The sequence below is a fragment of the Lycium barbarum genome, chromosome 4, assembly GCF_019175385.1.
Source record: "Lycium barbarum isolate Lr01 chromosome 4, ASM1917538v2, whole genome shotgun sequence".
Classification (NCBI taxonomy): domain Eukaryota; kingdom Viridiplantae; phylum Streptophyta; class Magnoliopsida; order Solanales; family Solanaceae; genus Lycium; species Lycium barbarum.
In genome coordinates this window covers 148,865,213-148,892,330 of record NC_083340.1, presented here as the reverse complement: position 1 = coordinate 148,892,330, position 27,118 = coordinate 148,865,213, and the positions used below count along the sequence as shown (strand labels likewise).

Genomic DNA, 27,118 nt, shown 5'->3' with positions numbered 1-27,118 from the left:
GTAATCCCAGTAGCCAGATCAGCTCAGCTGTTGTAGTGGCCAAACTCCTATATTCTGCTTCTGTAGAGCTCCTTGACACTACTGTTTGCTTCTTTGATTTCCATGACACAAGTGAGTCTCCAAACTTAATCATGAACCCTGTCACTGATCTTCTAGTTATGGGACATGAAGCCCAGTCTACATCACAGTATGCAGTTACTATATGATTGCAACTGCTTGAGAGCAACAGGCCTTGTCCAGGCTGATGTTTAACATATCTCACTATCCTTAGTGCAGCTTCCATGTGTGACTTCTTAGGATGTTGTAGAAATTGACTTAAACTCTGAACAACAAATGATATATTAGGTCTTGTTATAGTTAAGTAAAGTAACTTTCCTATGAGTCTTTGATAGGCAACTTGTCAGCTGGAATATCTTCCTCAGATGTGACTTGTATTCCTTCATCATACTCTTTTGAGGTGAGCTTGACATTAGTGTCAATGGGTGTGCCAGCTGGTTTGGCACCTGCAAGTCCTACCTCTGATATGAGTTCCAATGCATACTTCCTTTGATCCATTGTGATGCCCTTACTTGATCTTGCAAATTCAATCCCAAGAAAATATTTCAACTCTCCAAGGTCTTTCATTTTGAAAGTATGTTGTAAAGCTGTCTTTGTTTCTTCAATTACTGTCAAGCTATCTCCTGTGATCAGCATGTCATCTACATAGACCAATATGATTATAGTACCTTGATCATTCTTCCTGATAAACAATGAGTGATCAAACTGACTTTGCTGAAATTTGAAGCTGAGTAGGGCTTCAGACAGTTTTGCATTCCATTGTCTTGGTGCTTGTTTTAGGCCATACAAAGATTTGACCAATCTACATACTGAATTCTCCCCCTGATTGGCAAATCCCTGAGGTAATTTCATATATATCTCATCATATAAGTCTCCTTGTAGAAAAGCATTATACACATCCATTTGATGGATGTGCCGTTTCTGTGTTGCTGCTAAGGCCAAAACAGTTCTGACTGTTACCATTTTTACCACAGGTGAGAATGTCTCTTGATAGTCAATCCCCTCCTTTTGGATATACCCTTTAGCTACTAACCTTGCCTTGAACCTCTCCACTTCACCATTTGCTTTATACTTAATCTTGTATATCCACCTGCAACCAATTATTGTTTTTCCTGGAGGCAATTTAACTATGTCCCAAGTGTGATTGCTCTCCAATGCTGAAATCTCCTCCTTCATAGCTTGAATCCACTTTGGTTCTTTAACAGCTTTATTAAATGTAGTTGGTTCTGTCAGAGTTGAGAATACAACAATATATGATTGATATTTAGGACTTAACTTGTCATAGTTAATGTATCTATTTAGTCCATATGCAGCATCTTCATGTATATTCAAGCTAACAAAATCCTTCATCCAAACTGGTGGTTTGGTACCTCTTGATGACTTTCTTGTTTCCTGAACCACAATTGTTGACTCTTGTATTGGTTGTTCAATCTGCAACTCTGAGCTTTGCTGACTATATAGCTCAGCCATGGATTCTTGTGCATTATCTTCATGTGTCCTACTTTGTGTTTCTGCACCTAGCATTTGATCCTGCATCTGTCCCTCATCTTGTCTATATTCAGACTGAGTAAGCCTAGAAAACTGAATATACTTAGGCCATTGTGGGATATCTTCAACTGCAGTGTCTTTGAAAACATAAGTGGATGTTGTATCCTTCTTTTGAAATGGGAAGATTCCCTCTTTGAATATAACATCCCTGTTAACAAAGAAACTATTATTAGCTAAGTCATACAACACATACCCTTTTTGCACATCAGAATAGCCCATGTGTATAGTTGGTTTTGACCTTGACTGCATTTTATCATGTTGAGTCATATCTTTGGCAAAACATAAGCAACCTAGTACTCTTAAGTGACTGATATTTGATTGTTTAGCATGAAATCTTTCATATGGTGAAACACCGTTAAGCACTGGAGTAGGCAACCTATTAATCACATGTACTGCTGCCAGAATGTAATGTCCCCAAAACTCAATACGAATATGAGCCTGAATCCTCATAGCTCTAGTTACTTCTAAAATGTGCCTATGTTTTCTTTCAACTACACCATTTTGATGTGGTGTATAGACACAGGTCCTTTGATGAACTATGCCTAATTCTTGAAACATAGTAATGCAAGTATTATTTAGAAATTCTGAGCCATTATCAGTTCTGATGACTTTGATAGTTTTGTCATACTGATTTTTAATCAATCTAAAGAAATGCTTTAAGCAAGTGCCTACATCAGATTTATTTTTCAGTAGTATTACCCATGTAAACCTTGAGTAGTCATCAACAATAGTTAGAAAGAACTTATTGTCATCAAAAGTTAGAATTTTATAAGCACCCCAAAGATCTACATGAACCATCTCAAGTCTGTCACTAGTTTTTATATGACTAGGCTGAAAAGGCAATCTAGACTGTTTGGCACATGGGCATATAGTGCAATTATCTATACTACTCCTTACATCACTAGAATTACAAGAAAAAAATCTATTCAAAACTGAGTAAGAACTGTGGCCAAGTCTTTTATGCCACAAGCTAATATATTGACTGCACACTGCATCCCCAGGATTCTTCACTGCTAGACTGACATGTTTTCCATTATATGTATGTTGATTCAGCAACAAGTATAAACCAGCTTCTTCTCTACCAATCTCCTTCACCCTTCCAGTGAAGAGATTCTGAAACACACAAAAGTCAGGAAAAAACTTTGCAGAACATTGTAATTCTCTGGTTAGTTTTGAGACTGAAAGTAAGTTGTACTTGAATTTAGGAACCAAAAACACATTAGATATTGTGATGTTTTTAGATATTGAACTAGTTCCAATATGAGACACTTGAGTAATGTCACCATTAGGCAAATGTACTCTTTTTGGAACTACAGGTTCACTTATTGTGTCTTGATTCAATAATTTTGCATCAGAAGCCATGTGGTTAGTGGCTCCTGTATCAATAATCCATTCAGGACTATTGTTATCAGTAGCTACTAGTGCCATGTCCTCTACCATACCTGCTACATCACCTGCTGCATTTGCTGAAGACACAACTGAATTGGCATTATGACTCTTGTTGAGCAACTGAACAATCTGATCATACTGCTCTCTAGTAAATGCATTTCCTATCTGTAGCTGTGCATCACTTCTTCCATTTTGAGAACCATATCCTCCCATGTTATTGCCTTGTCCACAGCTAGAACCTGCCTCATTCATATTATAAGGCACAGATGCTTGCTGAACATTATAGTCTTGAGTGTTGACAGGTCCAAGATCCATATTTGAACTTTCTCCTACTGCATTATAAGCAGCACCATACCTTTGATTCTGACCAGTTTTCCTGTCTATCATATCTTTATTGGACTTGAAATCAGAAGGATATCCTACTAGCTTGAAACATGTGTCTTTAGTGTGACCCTTACACTTACAAAATTCACAGATCAAACTGTTATAAGGTTTCTTAAATTTCTGATACCCATACTGATTTGAACCACCTTGACTCCCATTATTTTGACCCACATTATTCCTTGAATACATTGCTATATCAATGTTTCCAACTGTGACACTTGGATTAGCCCTAGAATTCCAAAATTAGCTGCTACAGCTTTTTGAGACTCATCACTGATCACTAGAGAGTAGGCTTGATTTACATTGGGCATAGGATTCATCATAAGTATTTGGCTTCTAGCCTGAGAGTAAGCATCATTTAAGCTCATCAAGAATTGAAACAACTTCATTTTCTGTAAGTGTTTTACAAATGCTTTTGACTTAGAACAATTACAACCAGGAGCTGGTACCATTGACTCAAATTCTACCCACAAACTCTTTAATTTTGAGAAGTACACAGACACAGAAGCTGTGCCTTGACTTAGAGTGGCTATTTCTTTATGTAGATTGTAGGTTCTTGATCCATCAATTTTATTAAATCTTTCACACAGATCTTGCCATACCACCTGAGCACTAGTAGCATACATAATTCCTCCTAGTAAATTCTTTGAAACAGCATTCATTACCCAAGAAAGAACTATTGCATTCACTCTTTCCCAATGATCCCACATAGTCTCAGGGTAATTCTCTTTACTACAGCCACCAGTAACTAACCCCAATTTATTTCTTCCTAATAGAGCAAGTTTCATAGAGTTAAACCAGATAGAGTAATTTTCAATACCTGTAAGTTGGAAAGAAATGATCTGAATTCCACTTACATCTGCAGGAGACAAGAACAGTGGGTGATTATAGTCAATGCCAGAACCTTGTTGTGATCCATTCACACCAGATGAATTTCCTGGTAATGTATCACCATTTAAACCATTTAAAGCTCCAGTTTGTGCACCAGAACCATCTCCAGTCGAGACACCAGATACACCATTCACAGGATTCAAGTTTTCCATTTATTCTTGAAAGAAATTAGAACACTAATGATTTGCGGAAGCAAGAATTAGAACCTTGACTTGTTCATAAGCAAGAAATAAAGATGAAGATGAATATACTAACAAGCTACACAGCCTGCTCTGATACCATGTTATAATGTGTGAATATACACAGAATATACACTGGATATACAGTGTATCAATGATCACAAACTAGAAACTGTAAACTGGAAGTAATCGTATGGAAGTTAAGAGATGATGAAGAAAAAGTAATTCTCATTAGAATGTGATGATTAATCATGAATACAATGCATCATATATATAACTACTCACTAGCTTAGAGTTAGTTATAACTAACTTTGTGAACACTTATCTTCTAGAAGCTTTCAAGTCTTTAACTACTTCTAATTATCTTGATATTTATACAAAGACTGATCTGTCCTTTTATCTCTAATTATCATTCACTAAGTATCATCTATAATTTCCTATTGTGAAAGTTACTTTAACATTGTTAATCTGTAGGAATTATATCAATATTCACCAACATGACATTTTGGTCAAAAAAGGCTATTAGTTAGTTGTATAGAATAGGTAAAATATGAAAGCCGCCATCGAATCTGTGAAATAAAACCTAAAAGCCAAAAAGCCACAAAAGAAATTAATTATTTAGAGCCTGTTTGGATGAGCTTATGCCTATAAGCTGAAAACAGCTTATAAGCTAAAAAAAAAAAAGTTGGGGTAGTCTAACTTTTTTTTTTTTTTTGGCTTATAAGTTGTTTTCAGCTTATAAGCTGCTTTAGATAAGCTAAGTAAAATGGGCCCAATTATTTTTTTGAGCTTATTTTAAGCACAAAATGACTTTAAGCTGGTCAGTCAAACACTCAAAAAAGCTGAAAACAACTTATAAGCAATTTATAAGCCAATCCAAACGGGCTCTTAGTAACTTATTTTTTGTTATGATATTCTAGCTTCATAAATTTTGTTATAGATACCCAAAATAATTGGACAAAATTAGGCCACGTCAATTTCCATCAACTGCATTTTTCCACCATCCAGCCCAATTTCTTGCAACAAAAGAGATTCTTGTAGCATTTAATGGATTGAATAAATTCCCATAGCAAAAGGAAATTTCTTAATTTGGCTTAGGCTTTGGCTCCTGATATGACATTTTCCCTTCAAATGAGATGCACTTGTACCTAAGTGAATTACAAAAGTTAATAACCAATATCTAATCCATTTAGTTACTTACTTGTAAAAAGTATTTAATGAGGTTTTCTTTTCTTTTTCTAGTTGGAGCTCTTTTAGTAAAGACCGAAAGAGGAAAGGTAGGAGGATAAAAATTTACCCGTCACACCAATCAATAGATGTATCATGTATGTCATGCATGTGTTTCGTGTTTAAACTTTTTTCACTTACTTATGGTTAGTTAGTATATATTTTTATTTCATTAAATCAACTTAATAGGTTGATATGATTTTTCTTAAACATGCGACGCGGCAAAATTTTACTGAGAAGGGGGAATATCTTCTCCAAATGAACTAAAAAAAATTAATTTCACGCATTAAGGAAGAGTATACGCGATCAAGCTATAGCAACGTTAAATCAAAAGGGAAAAAATGATCGTATCATCGATTAAGTCTAACATTATTAGATTCACAATCCCCAAAAAATAAAAGGAAAAGAATAATTTCAAGATTTAACAAGCTGAGATTTTCGATTCGTGTTTTCTTGGGGAAAAAAACGAGCTTTCCTCTTTTTTTTTTTTTTTTTTTTTTGGGTTGTTGTTGTTGTGTTGGTCATATTGAATCTATCAATACAAGTTGTCAACTTTGTTGCTAGTGCTTTTATGACCATACGCAATTCTTGATTCGTGTGGCTATTTATTATTCTCATACGCTTATGGCATGGGCATGATAATACTCCCTCGAGATCAAAAAGAGCACTTTGAGTCTGTTTGGATGAACTTAAAAAAAAACAGTTTATAAGTTAAAAAAAAAAGTTGGGTTAGTAGATAAGCTAAGTCAAACGAGCCCATTTTTTTTTTTGGGCTTATTTAAGCACAAAATGACTTATGACTAGCCAAACACTCAAAAAAGCTGAAAACAGCTTATAAGTCAATCCAAACGGGCTCTTAATCCCCCCCCCCCCCCCCCTCTTTTTTTTTTTTGTTGTAAAAAAGAGTATCCATTTATCAAATCAAGAAAAAAATTAACCTTATTTTTTCAGATTTGTTCTTATTAAGTGTTATGTGATCAAATCACAATACATATTTAATTAGGGGCAGTTTAGTGAAATTACCTATTTTTTTCTAGGAGTTAGTATTAGTATTTTCTTAAGAGGTGTAAATGGATAAGTGAACACTCTTTTTGATGCGGAGGGAGTATTAATTAACATACACCCCACCCCACCCCCCCTCCCCACCAAACACCCATATTTCTAGATTAAAAAAATACTTATTCTTAGGCGTTAATTTTATTTAGAAAAAGATATCGAATAATTTAGATAAAATTATGCCTTTAGAATTACTTAAGATACTGGAGTATAAATCAGTATGTGTACATAGTTTAAATCGCGATTAAGGAAAAATTGTTATGATTCCTCACATTGATAATAATATTATTCTTTTGAAAATGGAATGAGTAGAACGAATCATCGTCTATCTTTTCGGCTTTTAATTTGTTATTTGTTGATACCAATCAAAAGGTTACCAGGTTATGGACCATTGAAATTCTAAGAAATCTTTTTATTTTTCAAGATTGGTTTTTTTTTAAATCTTATTTGATGTCGGTACTTACTTTGACCCGATTAATCCTGACGTATTGGAAAGTCTCACTTTGGATGGTGAAGCTCTCCAGACCAAAGACGGTTTCATTCCAGAGCTCGAACTTGAGATATCTAATTAAGGATAGAAAAATACTTACCGCTCCATCAATATCTTTAATTTTTCGTTTCCCTCGGCATTCAGTATCCGCATTGGGTCCGATTAAATCTAAATTCGCGTCTGAAGCTCAGTATTCGAGTAAAACGTTTTCTGCCAAAGATAATTTTATATCAAAAGCTTGAACATGGAATATGAGCAAAAGAATGAAGAAATGCGCTCCGCTCCATCATCTATCTTTAGTGGTTTTCATCGAGAATAGGATACTAAAAGTCCTCACTATCTTTTTCTTTTTGGTTCAAAAATCTCTGATGTCACTTTCTTGCATCATCAAAAGAAAAAATAAGTATCTTTCCATTTCACACCAAGTAAAATGCATAATTACATCACTTTCCATACACGTGGCCCAATAATAAAATTTCCCATAGCATATGGAGAAAATCTTTATGTTACATCATATCCAATTGCTTTCACACTGACAATAAGTACTAATTAGCAAAACATTGACTCATAAATCATTATTACTTTGAATAGGGGCAACACTAGTCTCCAACAGCTCTTCCATTTTTCATTTTGGTAGGTAGATATAGCCATATAGATATAAATATAGATTTAAGTGACAGCTATCTCCTTTCATTACAACTTTAACGCAACTTTTCTACATTCATATTACTCTTAATTCGGTTAATAAGTTGTTATTTCATAATAATAATAATAATAATAAAAAAGAAAAAGAGCACGAGAAAATGAATATTGGATTTAATTCAATTCAAAAAATAGTTCAAATACTGATGACGATCATGTAAGGATCATATAAGACGGCAATTATAACTATATATTGTGCGTCATCTATGTGATAACACCATCAGACACTTTTAGAAGTGAAAATCTGAAACGTAGAATAACATAACACGAGAGGTTCAACATTAGCGACACATGATGTGTCAAGATTTAATTAGCACAATGTGAGAAAAGGAAGTTTATAACTAATTCAACTTCAAAAATTAACTCAAATGGTGAGAATTATCCTCAGAAACCCCATATTAAGAGAGTGGTAGATTAATTATATAACTTTTGATGTAAATTTGATTTGTCATACCTCTCCCTTTCAAAAAGAAAACAAAGGGAACTTTTCTTAACACGTTTATTATGTGGTATTAATTATCTATGTCGACTCTAATTAATAATAATGGGTCATAAGATGACAATACTCTATTGAAAAGCTAAAAGTTTTATATTAAATTTAATTTATCACGAGTTTCATAGCAGAGACTTATCATTAAAGTTAGGTATACCATCCCATTACTCCCTTTTCCCCAGTTTGTTTCTTATTTTCTACTCTTTCATTTCTTGACTTGTATTAAAATTTATTTATAAACAAATAAACATATTTAAGTATGTGTTTTGTCATTTTACAATAGAGATGATATTTTGACTTTTTCATCCTTCCTCAATGGCTGTGTTTTTGTTTTATTTCAATTTTTGTTTATCATTGCTTCCGGATTCATCATTTCATAATTATTGCTTGTGAAATGATATTAGCACACTAGAGTATTTTGGAGGACTTTATACCTTATAACGGCAAGGGTGGTTTTGTTTGCAAAGAAGTTATTATAATGTGAAAATTGTAATATTATTTTGCATATACACTAAATGTTGTCCTTGTATCTCAGACCAACTTTATTATAAGATCGTCATATTTTAAATTTCCTATCTTCTCCTCTGACTGCGCTGGGCAAATTGACTAGTTAAATAATAACAACATTATTTAGTAGATGTACTTTCTTTGGTACGTGTTCTGTTCATAAAATTGAAATATATGAGTATTATGTAAAACATAGGTTTGGTTTTACTCTTGCTACATAGTCATTTCCTTCCTCTTTTGTCAATCAAAGAATTACCTTTTGTGTACCCAAAGTATATTGGTTGTAAACAGAAACAAGGTATAAGCAGTTCTATGGTAAGTACAATGGTATCAAATATAACAATATGTACAATCATACAGTAATATAATAATCAATTAATTATGATTAAGTATGAGTTGTGTATGTTTAAACACATATCATGTATACTCGATATGAGTAAGTTTTTACCGATATATACACAATAGCATGATATATACATATGAAATATACAAAATAATATTTCTTTTGTCTTTTTATTCCTTTCTTTAGTTTGACAATGACTAATTAAATAAACAGGAAAAAAGAAGCTACTAGTACCCCTAAAAGTTTCCTATCAAGTTGGTAAGTACTAGCCGACATAAATTAAATCAACAATAACTACTATGGTACGTCAAGTACTCCTTCGTTATTAATTAAAGAAATTCGAGTTCAAATCATGGATGCAGAATCAATCTTTATTAGAAAATTTTACCTCTCGTCTGACCTCCTGGCCAAACCTAAATTTAGTCGGACCCAAATACGAGTGCTTTGAGCCAAGAAAAAAAATCTTCACCTAATAACCTCCAAAAACAAATAGAAAAGCTTTTCTGTTTCATTGCTTTCACAGTAATACAGCTATATATCCCCACTTTTTTCTTGGAAGAAAAATCTGGACACTCAAAGTTTCCATTGTCTCTCTTCAATATACATCTATATATATATTTAAATAAATATTATTACTTGCATTACACAGTATATAATCTTTGATTAATCATTTTTCAGTTGACCCTTTTTCATATTCTTGATATTCTCTGTTTCTCTGGTTCACAAAGCTTTCAAAAACTTTTTAAGTGAAAAAAAAAATTCCAATTTGGTTCTCAAAAAAATACCATTTTGTTTTTCTTTTTTGGTTGAAACTGATATAAATAGAAATGTGTGTGCAAGATTCAGATGAAGTGAGTGAAGATATGGAGAATTTGGACATTTCCAAGACTGATTGTAGTGAAAAGATGAGATCTTTACAAAAAGAAAGTGAATTATCAAATACCAACAAAGAGAAATTTGAAAAGAATTCATCTTCTAGCTGTGCTGTGATGAGAAATTCATTCCCAGTAAGGATCTTTTTCTATAATTAACTATGATTTTATAGTAAATTTTCCATTTTTTTTTAAGTATTAGTAACCTTTCTCTTGATGGGCAAAATTTTGTTGGAAAATTACATTATATTATAAGGTCAAATTTTGTTTTTGTATGCACAGTCAGATATTGAATTCCCTTGACTTCTTAGTTTGTTTACTTTTTTGCATTTTGAATCCTCTTAGTGAAAATTCTGGTTCCGCTTGTTAGTTTGTAAATGGAAGTTGAGAGGTGTTACTTTGTTAGTATAGTAATAAATTTGGTAGCTTTGAGATTTTTTCAATGATCTTGCAAGATATAATTTTTTTTTCTTTGTATTTTGAATGAATCCCCTTAGTGAAAATTTTGGTTCCGCCTGTTTAGTTTGCAAATGGATGTTGAGAGGTGTTACTTTGTTAGTATAGTAATAATTTTTGTAGCTTTGGGATTTTTTCAATGATCTTGCAACATATAATTTTTTTTTCTTTGTATTTTGAATGAATCCCTTAGTGAAAATTTTGATTCCGCCTGTTTAGTTTGCAAATGGATGTTGAGAGGTGTTACTTTGTTAGTATAGTAATAATTTTTGTAGCTTTGGGATTTTTTCAATGATCTTGCAACATATAATTTTTTTTTCTTTGTATTTTGAATGAATCCCTTAGTGAAAATTTTGGTTCCACCGGATGGTTTGCAAATGGATGTTGAAAGGTGTTACTTGTTAGTTGTTAGTATAATAAATTTGGTAGCTTTGGGATTTTTTCAATGATCTTGCAAGATGTAATTTTTCTTCATTATATTTTGAATCCCCTTAGTGAAAATTCTGGCTCCGCCTGTTGGTTTGTTGGTTTGCAAATGGATGTTGAGAGGTGTTACTTGTTACTATAATAAATTTGGTAGCTTTGAGATTTTTTCAATGATCTTGCAAGATATAATTTTTCTTCTTTGTATTTTGAATCCCCTTAGTGAAAATTCTGGTTCCGCCTGTTGGTAGGTGTTACTTGTTAGTATAATAAATTTGGTATCTTTGGAGTTTTTTTTTTCAATAATCTTGCAAGATATGATTTTCCTTTCTGGTATATGGATATAAAGGGTTCATATAGTTGACTCTGACTAATATAGATTTAGGTGTACTTGTTGTGTAATTATGAGTTCGAGCTTTTTTTTGGTTAGCAAATGGATGTTGAGAGCTGTTGTTTGTTTTTATATTGAAATTGGTCAATTTGGGATTTGTTCATTAATCTTGCAGATTTGATTCTTTTTTTCTTTCACGGAGTAGTGAAAGGAACAGTAATTGTGTTGTTGTCAATTATCTATCGTTACTGGGCTGGCTTGGAGCTTTTATGTTCCTCTACTATTTGCTACCTCAGCATGTCTTTTTCTTTATTTCTCCCTTTTTCCTTTTTGGTTTTGCCACTTTTTGTTGAAAGGTCTATTTATTAATCATGGGTTTTTTATCTTTTGTAATTTGCACTTCTTTGGATCCTTTCTTCTGGTGAAGTGTGGGACTTGGTAGATGGATTTAGTAAATTTTTTTCATCTGTTTGTACAGTGTTATAGGTGTTTCTGGTAGAAAGACAATCATAAATGGAAATTCTTGATGATAATTAGAAATCTTTGTCTTGTGGAAACTAATTTGAATTATATGGACTCTCCACGGAAAACTTGTAGAATCTTGGTTTATTGCTATGTGCTATAGTAAATCATTGAAGTTACTTTATTTACACTCATCCTGTGTTTGTTTGAATTCTTTCAGCAGTTAAAATCATTAACTATGTTAGTCAGATTCTTCAAAAATACGTTAGGTGCGTGTCTGATCTTCCAAAAGTAGTGTGTTTTTTGTAGATCCGACACACATCGGGTAATATTTTGAGAAGTCCGAGCAACATAGTTGAGTAGTATCACACATTCCTATCCCTACTGTCTTTCTGTATTGTTTCCTAAAATAGATCTATTAAGCTTTGCTTCGAAATAGAAAGTTCACTTGAACATTATAACATCTAAGCTGATTGTAAACATGCCTATGGACGTCTTATTTGCCTTATAATTAATTTCTTTCATTTTCACTTTCCTCCAGATGGAAAGTATATCTGAGGATACGACTATTGCAGACCGTAAGCAGATCAATAAATTCCTTCCAACTCTTAGGTCTGGAGAGTGGTCTGACATTGGAGGCCGTCGTGATATGGAAGATACTCACATCTGTATCTCAGACTTGGCTAAGAAATTTGGTCATAGTATTCTTGATGAGGAAGCTGTTTCCTTCTATGGAGTAAGTTCTTTAAACTCATCGCTCATGCATGACTATTCGTACTTGACAATTTACTCAATTTACTAAGTTGTGCATTTGTATCTTTCCTCTCTATAAGATTTAGTTTGTTGTATTGGAACGTAGGGAACATGGGGTGTATGTGTATTCAAGAGTGCCAGAGCGATTCTTTTAGGACTGGCAATATCCAATGAAATCATAGATCTTTTCTGGATATTGAATTTTTTTTTTTGAAGAGGGTTTTGGTATCAAAGAAGGAAATAGAATGCACTACAGAAGCTGGATGCTTCATGTGAATTTTTTCATCTCCACATATTGAAAACTTAGGAGCCACTTGGACATAGATATTTTCTTCCTTTTTGTCAATTGGACTATTTTTTGGTTAGTTTTTGAAGATGAGTTTTCCAAAGAAAACCAGTTTTTCAGTGAATTTTCTATTCCATTCACAAAACTTGAACGTTTTGTCAAGTGAAATGCATTTCCAAACACAACTTCGAACTTCCAAATACCTTTTTTCAACTTCATCACTTTTACATAGAGCAGGATGGAAAGAGATAATAAGCCAAGTTTTCTACAAATTTTTAGCATATGTCGTATCTGATATTCTTCGACATCTGATGCAAATGGTTTTAGTGACAGGTCTTTGATGGCCATGGTGGGAAGGGAGCAGCACTCTTTGTACGTGATTGCTTACCAAGAATTATCGTTGAGGACGCAGATTTCCCTTTGAAGCTCGAAAAAGTGGTCACAAAATCTTTTTTGGAGACTGATGCTGCCTTTGCCAAGTCATCCTCCCTCGATGCTGCCTTGTCCTCGGGCACAACTGCACTCACTGCTATGATTTTTGGAAGGTAACCGATCCTGCATTTTGACCTCGTCGTACTATACTATTTTTTGTTTTCTTCTCGCTATTTTCTTTTTATCCCGTCTTCTGATTTATGGTTCAACCCTACGTCGCTCTGTCCCTGCAAAGATACTGCCGGACCCATGTTGGATCCTCCAAATATGCATAGTTTTTGGAGGTTCCGACACACACTCGGTAATCTTTGAAGAGTTCGAGCAAATAGTATGATGATTAGAAATCGGGAACTGTATCACATATCAGAGTAAAAATATTTTCGTGGAATATTTAAACGATCGCAGCTCATTAGGTTTCTTATTTCCAGGTTTTTGGCGCAAAAAAAAATAAAAAAATTGATCAAGCTTGCTCGGTTCTATTTTAAAAAACGATTACATATTTTTTGGATCAAACCACCGAATCGGTCGGTTTTCCGTTCGATTGGTTTTTTTCGATTGGTCTGAAAGTTGATCCACTTTTTTTTGGGTCAATTTTTGCCGTATTTTAGTACTGTAGTATTTTTTGGTAGTCACCGTTAGTTTATAAGTCCATTATGTTAGTTGGACCAAAAGCGCTCCACTTTAGCAAACTCAAGGGACTAAAGATGCTTAGGGTTATATTTAAAGAACCAAAATAGACCTACTCTCATAAGTAAGGGACAATTCTGACTAAAAACTCTCTTGAGATGTATCTTTTTTTGAGTAGGGAATTTTTTTGCTTAAATTCATTCGTTATCCTTACTAATTTATCTTCAATAGGCTACACTTGGGAGATCAGAGTCTAATATTAGTTTCTATCTTTCTGTACTATTATCTGATGGACAGATCATTACTCGTGGCAAATGCTGGCGATTGTCGAGCTGTACTCTCTCGAGGTGGACTGGCTATGGAAATGTCAAAGGATCACAGACCTTGTTGTGTCAATGAAAGAACACGTGTTGAGTCCTTGGGTGGATTTGTCGATGATGGTTATTTGAACGGACAGTTGGGCGTAACCCGAGCATTGGGCGATTGGCACATGAAGGGACTGAAGGAAGTCGAAAAGGGCGGGCCATTGAGTGCTGAACCTGAACTAAAACTACTTACATTAACAAAGGAGGATGAATTCTTGATCATCGGTAGCGATGGAATATGGGACGTTTTTAGAAACCAAAACGCAGTGGATTTTGCCCGGAGGAGACTGCAAGAACATAACAACGTAAAATTATGCTGCAAGGAAATAGTAGATGAGGCCAAAAAACGTGGTGCTATTGACAACTTAACAGTAGTCATGGTGTGTTTTCACTCCGAGCCACCGCCACCTATCGTATTCCAAAGATCAAGAATTAGGAAGTGTATCTCCTCCGAAGGGCTTCAAAATCTGAGATCTTTGCTCGACGGGTAGAGAATGAATTCGACTTTGTAAATATCTGTGAGGTAGGATTTGTTCTTTCCTTGTAATGTTCCAATTTAGAAGTGAAGCAGATGGAATAAAAGCTTGAGGGAGAGATGAGCAAGCTATTGAACCAAAAATTTGTATACAATTCATTCTTAAATTGTATGCTCCCTTTTCACTAAGGGCACACATCTGAACCTCATTTTCTGGTAGCAGAAACTTTTAGATTCATCAATGAGGAATAAAAGGCTTAAACAAAATTGGGAACTATGGTTTTTCAATGCGTTAGACTCTCTTTCTTTTACTCCTATTGGTTGATTGATTTAGCAGCTTTCCTCTATTAAACTTTCCTTCTTGTTATCAGATGCACCATTAAAATACTTTCTGAGGATTTTCAGGTGTGCGAAGCAGAAATACATTCCTCTATTTCAAGAGAAATCTAACGTCTATGCTCTTGTTTGTTCTCATCTTCTTTGCCTATATGTTTGTAATCCTTAATTATTAACCAAATTTAACAGGAGGTGCTCTTCATTTCGTCCATTAATTTCTAGGAACGTCTAGAATGAAATACTGTAACCTTAGTGGCATCAGCTCGACTTTATATTGTGGGAAAACGCTTCTTGTTTGCTATCGGTAGCAGTGTAGAACTCCATTGCATGCAATCTTGGTTCATGCATGATTCTAGTTTGGTTTTGCTTGGTACATGCATGATTCTAGTTTATGCTGACTGTCAACCTACCACAACATTCCTCTTGTTCGAGCTTGAGACAGATGTATGTGAGCAAGTTCACCCAAGAGCCAAACCCAACTTTTTTGAGATTGACGCATCGTTTTTGTCTTTTTGGTTCATGCATGACTATGGACAAGAGGTACATGAGAGGATTAGTTTTCATGAAAACCTTGTTGGATGGCACATGTGGTCGAAATTTACATCCGTCCATGCGTGCAACTAGGAGCAGTAGAAAATAGCAAAAGTGCAAAAAGAAGATCAACTGGAATCGGATGTATACATAAAGTTGGCCAAATTGCTAAGGGAGGAATCAGATTTCAGGCACAGAATAGGAAAACAAACACACTGCTAGTTGTAAAAACCAGTTTTAACAGGGGATTAAGCCCCCAAAAATGCAGTCACACATTGCTACCTTCTAAATCCGCCCACGGATGATCTTGCTTATGTCTAAAGTTTCAAATACAGCCTTGGAAACACCAGATTGTCACAAATAGAAGGAAATATGATCAACACACATACACGGAATGCTTTATAAGCATATACAACCAAATCTGTACTTTGCTGTAATTTATTGCCTTGGTTCAGCTCCTTGTAGCTAGAAACACCATCTTTGACTCAAACTGTTCTTTTCTTGTATCTGTGTTGTTGTCAAACTTATATTCTTTAAGCCCTCACCTCTTGTTTCCGTGGATCCAAAATATAATCCTCAAAATATTGAAGCATATTGACTAGATTCCTGCATGCACCAGCTTTCACCGAAACTTCACAACAAAATGAATGGAGTAGCACCTTCCTCCTTCAAAATTAATATATTCCGAAGCAGCTAAAGAAACTTATCTATAGGATTCCAGGCAAACCCAAATCGTAGAAAAAGAGAAATATGCTTTCAACAAAAGCAAATTTACTTGAGACAACAAAAAAGCTGTCTCTGATAACACACCTCGGTATCACAACGAACTCCATGATGATTAAAATCAGACTGAAGATCATTTTATGAGATACAGGCAATACAAGAGCTACAACCATAAGAAACCATAATTGGAAATGGATTCCTGGATTTACATAATACATGCATATAGCAAGTCAAGTAGCTGAGCAACAGGCTGACAGGTTGGAAATGGATTCCTGGATTTACATAATACATGCATATAGCAAGTCAAGTAGCTGAGCAACAGGCTGACAGGTAGAGATCTTGAGCTGAACATATCCGGAGCTTCCCACATTGTCCTACTGATGGACACAACAAATTTCCGCCTCTTGATAAGAGGCCACATTTTTGTCATACCTAATTACACCAACAATTCCGGCTTTCTAAACGTAAAGTTTGGAAATCAATTGACTGATCCTGTGGATAGCCACGGCCATGGTTTATGTGAAATATCAAGAGTCAAGCAGAGCTCACATATAGATATATAGATAGACCAAGAAAGAGAAGGGGTGGAGAGATGCTTCTAATACAAAACTGCACAATGCACTGTGCAAAAGAAAAGATTGGAAGAATTATACATTGAGAAGGAAATAGTTTCAACGAACCAGCAATACATTCACCTTTTGCTATAAGAAAACCCCAGAAGGCACAGGAAATATACACGTAAGTCAGCTTGCCAGTAATGAACAACCATGTATAAGTATCCACTATGCTGTACTAACTGATCCGAGAAAAAAAAAGTAATCTCTCTGTTGTGTGAAAATCGCAACCCAGAAAAGGGCATGCATGAATGACAGCTTCAGGAATCCAATATTGAGTTCCTCATTTCTCAATAAGGAGCTCTAAGAATCTATACAAACAATAGTGAACCGCTGAACTACTCAAAGGTTCAAATCATGAACCATTTTCATAATCGAATAGAGGTAGCTTTGCCTTCAAGAGGTTCTGAATCACCTTTTAATCATGCTGATCCAAAGCCATTTCCCTTCATTCAGCTTTCCTTTAATCTCATTTTTCACAATAGGGATTAAAAATAGGCTTGCAATGAATATTGAAAGAATTAGCATAACAAACACACTGTTCCATCCCCTAGTCGAAATATATCCAGCTAAAAGTGGCCCGAGCGCGGCCCCCACCGAACCAGTACCATCTATAATTGCACTCACAGTAGCTAGCGCACGTGAGTTCCCCTTTATCAGGCTCTGAGTACCAAGATCTGCTGAAACTGCTGTGGTAATAAGCGAATAAGGACCATTGACGAGTGCACCAGAAATGAGCATCAAAGAAATGTTGGTAAACATAGATACACTCCCGTATAAGCGATAAAAAAGAAGAGCCGGTATTGATAACAACAAGAATACAATGGAAGTAACCCCACGAGCTTCGATTATGTCGGATGTAACTCCTGCCAAAACCCCTCCGACGACTCCTCCAATATCGAAAATTGTCGAAAGGATCCCAGCACTTTTGTGAGACAGCTGCACACCAGCAACAACTGCAATAACGACAAAATTGTAAGTATGCAACATATGGTTAGTAGAAGTGGCTGCAACGGAACTTAAAATTTTACACAAGTGGACATCAAAATTTTGTTTGGCTCATCAGCATAAAACAGGGAGTACTTTACTCATAAACAGAGAAATTGCATGTTAATCAATATATTATTCAGCAGATTTTGAACATCATAACTGTTTCAAGCTCCAAAAGTAAGCAAGCAAATGCTTTGCTACCCCTATGCTCGTCTAGCAGAAGTAGGAGCGGCAAACAGGAGGGTCAGATCGAATATTGGGGGGGTCGAAAATGGGTTAAACAAAAACGGATAAAATATCCGAACTGCCTATATTTAACTTGGATAAAAAATGTTAACCGACGAATAAGCTAAAAGTCAAAATAAGCTTAGACTCTCAGAATGCAAGAACTCACGAAAAATAACAAGCAGACAAATAGATACGATAACATGGATATACGTATTATCCATCTGGACATCCATTTTTTGATCCATTTTTAAATGGTCAGTTATCCAATCCATATTTAATGGGTCAGATTGGATGGTTACTTGTTTTTTTTAACCATTTTGCCAGACCTAGTAGTAGGACTAGCTGAAATGAAGCTTAACATTTTACACAACCAAACATCAAATCAAAAAAAAAAAACTTTTGTTTGCTCATAAATGTAGAATAGGGAGTACTTTACTCATAAACAGAGCAATTACATGTTAAAAAGTATAATAGGTCAGCAGATTAAGAGCTGACTTTGAACATCATAACTGTTTCAAGCGCCGAAATTAAGCAAGCAAAGGCTTTGATTACTTCTATGCTCGTCTAGAAGAAGCAAATGAATACAAAATGCAATAAAACAACATATATGTCTCTAACTCTAAATTACTCCAGTTCAAGTGTTGTAAAGCAACAAGAAGTTCTCATAATCTAAGTCATGTTATTCACATGGAAAATAGGATAGTAGTGTTTTCCAACAAGAGGCAAAAAGGATACAATCCTAAACTTAATCATACACCACTATCCTATTTTCCACTCAAAGAGTAGTTTTCCTAGCAAAAGTTAGGCGATATTTTTGGATGTTATAGTGAAATGTTGTTATAGAGCACATATAATATAACATAACACGAAAGATCGGTTCCCCAGAAAACATGGATGTTATACCTGTATGCCTTAAGTAGAACGGTAACCAGTACAAAAAAGTGTAGGCCACTAGCTTAGAGAAAAATAAGCAGAACGCAAACGGTGCCACTCCTGGTAACTTCCAGGCTTGCAAGAACCCGATCGCACGAGCACCCTCCTCCATTTCAGGTCCCACAACTCCCCCCTCCTCTTCAGCTTCACCCGTTTCCGGACCCACCAATGCAACTCCCTCCACATTCATCTCAATCTCCTTCGAATCCAATTCAAGACCAATATGATCAGGACTCACTACAAGAAACATATAAACCAATACCGCCACAACTAAAATGAATATCCCGGGCAATAAAAAAGACCAACCCCAACCAAATCCCAACACAGATGAAGCAACTAAAGAACCAATAATATTACCAACAGATGTATTTGAATTCCAAACTCCCATTATCAAACCCCTTTTAGCTTTCCCAAACCAATTTCCCATTACAGCTACAACACAAGGCCAACCAATAGACTGAAAAAGCCCACATAAAATCTGAACAATTAGAAAAAAACCAAGCCAATGCACATCAAGAAAATAACCTAAACCAAAAACAATCACCAAAATCCCACTACCCAACATCCCAACACTCAAGAAAACTCTCAAATCAATATTATCACCAATATGACCAGCAAAATACATCCCAATTGAGTATGCTAACAAGAATGCAAGATCAAGTTCCCCTAAACGGTGGGGCCCACTTAGACCATCAAATGGGGCCCACCCAGTGCCATTAATAGCTTTAATCTCAGGTCCAAGAACTGACTTTACTATACTTGGTGGTTTCCTAGAAGCATGAAAAGCTGCATATGCTATAAATGTAAGGAAAAGGACTAAAAATTTGTGGAAAGTTAAGGTTTTTCCTGGTGGATTGAGTCTTGGAAATAGATTTAAACCTGGTGGTTGCTTTGTAGATGGAACTGAATTAAGGGGTTTAAGTTCCATCATGTTTTTTCAGTTTCATACATACATAAAAATCAAATCTTTGTATGTGGGGTTTATCAAGATTTACTGAAAAATTGATCAAATGGGGTTTTCAAGAAGATGAAATTGAGTAAAGGGTATTTGAATTTTCTTGTTTTAAGACATTTTTTGTTCAGATCTATAATGTCTGAATGTGTTTATGTCGTAGAAGTTAAGGAAAGATGAATTTGGGAGTTTTGTTTTGACTGTTCTTCCTGGGAACTTCCCAGGAAAATGGAAATGCAAATCTGTCCCCACAAACAAACATTTTGTCCTCTTTTTTGGATTTTAAACTTTGTTTTGCAAAAAAAAAAAAAAATGTTTAATAGCTGTTTAAATTTAAAATATAAGATGAACCTATTGTAGCAGCGGAATCGGAATTTGAAGCTTATAAATTTTGAATTTGTCATCAAACTCATAACTTATTTTAGTTACTGGGATCGTCATTATGTATACATATTTAATGAATTTCGTAATATAAATAAAGGTTCTAAGAAAAAGTTATTGAATTAGTCTTAGCTCGTATCAAACATTGTAGCTCCGGTTTAGGCTTTTGTCATAAGTTTTAAATTAACGAATTTGTATTATTTTTCTTAGAGCCAAACCATATTAATTCTTAAAAAAACAGAAAATATAGTTCAAAACAATCATTTTTCTAATTTTAAAGGTGATTAGCACCTTAAGATATGTTAGGAATTGCTCTATTAGTTAGCCTAATTAAGCCAGTCTAGTTTGTACATTTTGAGCTCGGTTCATTAATAAATCTGTTTAAAATATTTTGGTGGGAAAAGTTACACGACATTATATTGGTGGGAGATAACACGTACAAAAGAAAAATAGTTAAGGTGCGCGTAATTGACCCAAAAACACCATCTTTAAAGAAAATAATTTGCATTATTAGGATCTTTCTTGATCATCTTTTAGTTGGACACTAACCATTTTGCTCTTCTTCTTCTTCTTTTTTTTTTTTTTTTTTTTTTCTAAATATGTTATAATATGTTAATTACACAAGTTTTGACAAGTATCTGCATTCATACATATGTTGAATCTAAATTCATATCACATAAATTGAAACGAAGAAGATAGTTAGTATGGACTAGTAAATGATCAATTTGTAAATCTTGATTAAGTCAACATATTTATGCACACAAGATACCTCAAATGCTACAAGAAAAGCTTTCATATTATATTTTCAAAAGTCTTGTGCACTTAGAAGGACGTCATACGAAGTAGTTAAGGGTCCTTCAAGTCATCCGATAAAATTGGTAAGATACAAAAAAAAAAAAATGACGAAGTGATCTAGATTTCCATTCTACAAGAAGGACAATTTGCATTAGACTCAAGCCATGGCACTAAACACTTGGAATGAAACCTATGGGCACAAGGCAATTGCATAAGGTTGTCCATTATTCTAAATTGGTCCAAGCAAATGATGCATTCATCTTGTTCTGAAGATTTCCATCCCATCTTTGCCCAATTGATGAACCTCTTTGACACACTTTTCTTTAATCCAAACACTTCTTTGCACACAAATCCTTGCCCTTTTTGTGTATTATTGATACTCCTGAAATCCATTACAACAAATGAAATAAACAATCAGTGCCAGCTAACGACTCCTTCAGGAAATCAAACTTATTCAAGTTCTTTTGCCCGACGAGTCATCTACTTAAATGGACCTTTCCCGTATTTATGTGTGTGAAAAGTTATTGAGATTATAACAAATATCAAAATTTTGAACCGGTCAAATTTAAATTATAGATCTTCCTAGGTAGATAAGGGTCAAAAGGAAGATAATAAATAAGGGTGTTAGGGAAATTTAGCCTTTTACCATTTGCTTTCTGATTTCCATTGTCCACTAAGCTTTTTATCCAATCTTTGCTTGGCTTTTCTGGAAATTTCAACTAATTTCTCATCTTGATATGCATGGCTTGCTGCACTTCTTTGCTGTTAATTCAATTTAACCAAACAGGAAAAAGGAGATAAGAATTAGTATCAACTCATTCTATATATGGTGGAACGGATCAGATCCCTCCTCCTCCGCTTCACTAGTGAGGTTTTGAGCTCGAGCTCTGAAAATGGACAAGCTTTTGGTAAAGAGTGTTTCTTTCTTTCTTGCCCTATGCATATGAATCTGAATTAATCCGCTCCCGCTAGATTATTTAAAACAAATAAAACATCAACAAACAATGAGTATAATTGTCAGAGGACTCTGCTAGTTTACCTTGGATGAACTTGAGCTTAGATGGAATTGATCATAGTTACTTGTGTAGAGGCAAGAATTAGATGAATTCAACCAATTATTGCCACTTCTTTGATGAAACCTCCTTCTCCTAGCATGTTCAACACCAGGAAGCATGCCAGCCATATATTTTTACACAAACTCAAAAAGAAAAAAAAAAAGAAAAAGAGAAAACAAAATTCTCCAAATATAGATATCGAATCTAAAATGTCGAGTTTATCGATTCTGAATTCTAAAAAAGACACCTATTGAATTATGTCAAACTGATAACCACAACTCTAGCTCCGCCTCAGCAACTTTCCACACATGATCTACAAAGGAAAATTAGAATAAGGAACTTATTGCCTTAGTTTGTAATTCCTACCAAACACAGCGATGAGAAAAGTGTAAGTGAAAGAACAATCATATTAAGGAGCCATGTAAAGATCTGAATTATCTTTTAAAGATAATAAAGAAAGAATTTAGTACCTCACATGAAAAGCACAATCTTTTTTGGCAAGTAAATTAACTTTGATCTGAATCTTGGCAGATTTTAGGCACTAAAGTTTTTGCCAGACCAAAAAAGTTCCAACCCATGTGCTTATCTTTAATTCTTTAATAATAATATAAGCTATCATTTTCAGCTCCAATATTCTTTTTTTCTCTCGGCAATTTTATTTATTTATCATTTGAAAAACGAATGAAAGAAGCTGGTAGTGGTAGGTACGTACGATAGACGTGGTGTAATGAATGAGATCTTATCTCAAGTTTGCGTTTTGAAACAAAAAGAACTCTTGATAGGAAGTGTTTTTCCTTTAATGAACTTTACACGCGACTTTAAAATAGTCGATTTAATGAATTAAAGGTGAACTGAAAATTTAAAGTTTTTCCACTCTTATAATGACATCAAGTTAATTCTATAATAATAATAATTGATTTCATGATCAATCTTTATAAACTTAAGTAACTTTTTAACATATATATACGAATTTTAAATAAAAGTAACTAACATGTGAATCCGTAACCTCTTGAATTCAAGATTTTGTACCCATTTTTGCTTCTTTTGTGCTTATCATATTCTTTTGTTGTTTAGATGTATGTAGCTTAACAAGCCTTATCATGAGCACGACAATAAGTGTGACAGTGTTACAAAGTGAGCCACGTGACTAACCAAAAAACCAACAATATCCTCTTCATCAAACATATCACACAGCTTGGACTACACTTTTTTGTAACGGCTTTCGCAAATATAATAGTATAATAATAGTAATAACCTCTAATCCAAAAAAAAAAAAAAGGCATCTTGTCGACTGGGACCGAGGGAATTTTAACTAAACAATTTAGTTGCAAATAATGTATATACTTATTATATTACTTCTTTTATTTCAATTTATGTAACACAATTATTATTTAGATGAATTTTTTAATCATAGTTTTTTGTAAATATGTTAAATTATTAATTATTCTAATTTAAAGTACTTTGTATACAATTCTAAAGATATAGTAGTTTTTTTTATCATAAAAACTTGAAATTCATATTAAAAATTAGTCAATCTAACACTTCTCTCTCACTCACTTTTCGTATCCGTATTAATTCGAATTTGTACTGCGTAAACCCATTAAAGAGCCATAGGAGCAAGAAAAAAATCACACGATTCATGATAACACCTTAACATGATTGTTTTAGATGCTCAATTCCAAAAGCATATATGGTAATTTATGACCAAAACAATTTATTTGGCTACTAGCCTACTACAATACCACTCGTGAAAGTCCACATTTTTCTCCACCATTTTTTAGTCTGAATTTCAACTCCAAATGGACGAAAACGATCAATTCTCCATAGCCACTTCACCTCTATTTCTCAAACACAAACTCAAGAACTCACTCCGATGAGAATCCTACGTTTCTTATCGACTGTTTGTAAAAAATAACACGTATTGCGTTATTTTTTAAAACATTATTTGTCCACAAAATAAACTGCACATCTTTAGTTTTGAGGGACTTTAAGTGTAATTTTGTCTTTTAACATGATTATGCATTTATTAATAATCCCGGTATCGCTAATACCACGATTCGTTATGTATTAGTGTATTTATATATATATATATATAAAAAATAGTTATACATACATTAAAAAAGTGTACGAGATAAGAAACTAGTCATATAAATAATTTATTTTTCCTCTTGATTAGAATATACATAAATAATAATTTTTCTGACATTAGGAAATCCAATAATATTAAATTATCATTTAAATGTTATTTTAACTTGTAACTTTTATGTTGATTTCTTAAGCTGATACTGGGAGTAGTAACGAGATTAGAAAACGGTGGGAAACAAAACCGGGCATTTAGTAAAACCTGCTAATTCCTCATCCCCTTTTTTGTCGTCTTCCCCAATTTAGTATATCCAAAAATCCCCAATTTTTCTCTGCAAATTTCAACTCCAAATGGATGAAAACGATGAATTCTGGGTAGTCACTTCACCCCCATCTCTCAAACAGAAACTCAAGAACTCTCTTTGCTTTTCCTGTTGCTTCCCTCACCGCCGTCCTCCGCCACCTCAGCCTTCATCCTCCGATGAAAATCCGGGTCTAATCTGGTTCAACCCGGAAGAACCCAGTAACCTCCCGAATTTAAAAGACAAGGTCTTAACTGCTCTCAGTTTCGTTGGAAATAGGCATAAAAGACACTCTTCTACGGAGTTTCGTTATGATCCCTTGAGTTATTCCCTTAATTTTGAAGATGGGTTTAGTAATAATAATGACGAAGAAGAAGCACCTTTGAGGAATTTTTCTTCTAGACTCCCTCCTTCACCACCGGTGAAACCTATGTCTGTGAGGGAAGTAACTGCTGCAACCTAAATTTATGTGTAATTGTAAGGGGTCGTTTGGTAGAAGGTGTAAGCTGGATTATTCCGGCACTAATTTTTATACCATGTTTGGTAGTTATACCTTGTATCAAATATGGTACAAAAATTAGTGCTGGGATAACTCAGCTTATACCTTCTTATCCCACTTATACAGATGGTATAAAATAATCCAATAGATGGGATAAATTAGTCTCGGGATTATAATCCCGGGACTATTTCGACCATCTACCAAACGACCCCTAAGGTTAATGACTAGTAATTTTACCTTTCTTTTTTTCTTTTTGTTTTAATATTTACTTTTTTTCTTTGTTATAGATATGGAATTGAATTTGAGGTTGATTTGTACATACTTCTCAATCTTAAAAATCTTGCCTTTTTTCCTTATTTTTTTATTTTGCTGCTCTCTGCTTTGCGGTGTGTGTATAGGTTCATTTAAGATTTGAGATTTGTAAGTTTGTGATATATTATTTGTACATATTAGTATATTTCTGAACCTTTGTGCAGGATCTTAACAAAAAATTAATGAGTATATTTGTACATATTACACTCTACATTCGCCTTTAATTCTATTTGTATATTACCTCTATTTCTCTTTGGCTTGTAAGAAATTTAAGGGACACAGTGAATTTTGATACTGAAATTTCTCTTTGCAGAATTTGGCATGAATTTCATCTACATAGCAGAGTCACCCACCTGCCAATTTACTTGGTTTAAAGGCCATTAATGTAACGTGATATAGCTTGATTGAGCACGAAGTTTAAGAAATAAAAGATTTTTTTTTTAATTTTGTGGCCTAAAATAAGTCAAAGATATTTATATGATTATAGATCATCTCATTAAGCGTGAAAAATAAAGTTAAATTGTTACTAAATAAGGAAATGTATCATTTTTTTTAAATAGGCTAAAAAAAGTGTATTACATAAATTGAGACAAAGATAGTAAATATTTAGTTAAATGATCCTTTTTGACTTGAGATCTGTAAAAATAAGAACATGCGATTGATAAATAAGAATAGAAATTGTGTCAAGCTATTCCTAGTAGCTTTCTTTTCCAGAAAGAAGGAAAACAGAATACTTTGCCTACTCATAGCTCAATAAAAATACAAATTTATAAAGGGTTATTTCCAAAAGAGAGGCAATTGATTTATTTTTATGTTGAAAATTTATGTTAGCTAGGAGATTTGATTAAAAAAAAAATGGGTTGTTTGTTTATTCCCTCGTTCTGACGCATATGTTAAATTAGTTATTTTATGTTCATTTGTCTTTAAAAGCAATATGTGTTATTTTTTCAGAATTGGCTACCAAATGAATTGGCGACTGTGGTTGAGTATTATATTTCTGCTAAAGAGGTGAAAAGAAAATTGCGTTATCTATTTATACATAATAAGATCATAGTAGAATCTGTTACTGGATAAGAATATGACTTTTTTATGACTCATAGCTTTAAGATAAGATCCACTCAAGGTATTTGTTTATGTTGGGGAAAAAGGGGAAAAAGCAAAAAGAAATAGAAATGAGAAGATATGGATAAGTAAGTGACACAAAAGAATAGCTAACATGTTGAAAGTGGGCATTGAGTCAGCATCGTGAATTTCCAATAGGGTGTTGAGTATTTGGCAAAAGTTGTATGCACATGACAAATAATCTTTAAATATTATTTTGAATATTTTAAATCATATTCTTTGTTCGTGTTATTTGAATGTCCATATTAACAAGAGAACTATGAAAATTAGACGACTTTTAGACTCTATGTGCCTCAAGACTTTGCCGACTGTCGTAAGTACTTCTTTGTTAAGAAATGGAGTAAATTAACTTTAAATTTCACATTATGATTTATAATAATATAAATATTCATAGCTTGTTTCAAATCACAAATTTCAATAAATATTATTTTATTTTCTAATTTTCATGTCCAATCAAATATTAACATATAATTTGGATGCGGGCGGTGGCATAGCTATCTTTGTCCAAGGGATAT

The 27,118-nt window shown here is 33.9% G+C and overlaps 4 protein-coding genes across 7 annotated transcripts; 2 read left to right on the top strand and 2 right to left on the bottom strand.

Moving 5' to 3' along the window:
- Positions 1-9,620: 9,620 nt before the first annotated feature.
- On the top strand, positions 9,621-15,022 carry LOC132637037 (probable protein phosphatase 2C 27). Its single transcript, XM_060354186.1, has 4 exons — positions 9,621-10,273; positions 12,352-12,546; positions 13,183-13,394; positions 14,206-15,022. The coding sequence occupies exons 1-4, from the start codon at positions 10,094-10,096 to the stop codon at positions 14,762-14,764; spliced, it is 1,146 nt and encodes a 381-aa protein (XP_060210169.1). The 5' UTR covers positions 9,621-10,093; the 3' UTR covers positions 14,765-15,022.
- Positions 15,023-16,878: 1,856 nt separating this feature from the next.
- LOC132637036 (putative glycerol-3-phosphate transporter 5) lies at positions 16,879-20,315 on the bottom strand. Its single transcript, XM_060354185.1, has 2 exons — positions 19,074-20,315; positions 16,879-17,908 (listed from the first exon to the last, which is right to left on the bottom strand). The coding sequence occupies exons 1-2, from the start codon at positions 20,032-20,034 to the stop codon at positions 17,364-17,366; spliced, it is 1,506 nt and encodes a 501-aa protein (XP_060210168.1). The 5' UTR covers positions 20,035-20,315; the 3' UTR covers positions 16,879-17,363.
- Positions 20,316-21,214: 899 nt separating this feature from the next.
- Positions 21,215-23,034, bottom strand: LOC132637038 (uncharacterized). 4 transcript variants are annotated; one of them, XM_060354190.1, is made up of 5 exons: positions 22,757-23,034; positions 22,534-22,599; positions 22,271-22,429; positions 21,878-21,993; positions 21,215-21,613 (listed from the first exon to the last, which is right to left on the bottom strand). In XM_060354190.1, exons 3-5 carry the CDS (start codon positions 22,412-22,414, stop codon positions 21,349-21,351), a joined length of 525 nt encoding a protein of 174 aa, XP_060210173.1. In that variant the 5' UTR covers positions 22,415-22,429; positions 22,534-22,599; positions 22,757-23,034; the 3' UTR covers positions 21,215-21,348. The 4 variants fall into 4 exon arrangements, with proteins under 4 accessions (XP_060210173.1, XP_060210172.1, XP_060210170.1 ...); XM_060354189.1 differs by having other exon boundaries at positions 22,271-22,648; positions 22,757-23,028; XM_060354187.1 differs by having other exon boundaries at positions 22,271-22,599; positions 22,757-23,028.
- A 1,685-nt stretch (positions 23,035-24,719) lies between these two features.
- Positions 24,720-25,133, top strand: LOC132638030 (uncharacterized). Its single transcript, XM_060355022.1, has one exon. The coding sequence runs from the start codon at positions 24,720-24,722 to the stop codon at positions 25,131-25,133; it is 414 nt and encodes a 137-aa protein (XP_060211005.1).
- Positions 25,134-27,118: the final 1,985 nt, after the last annotated feature.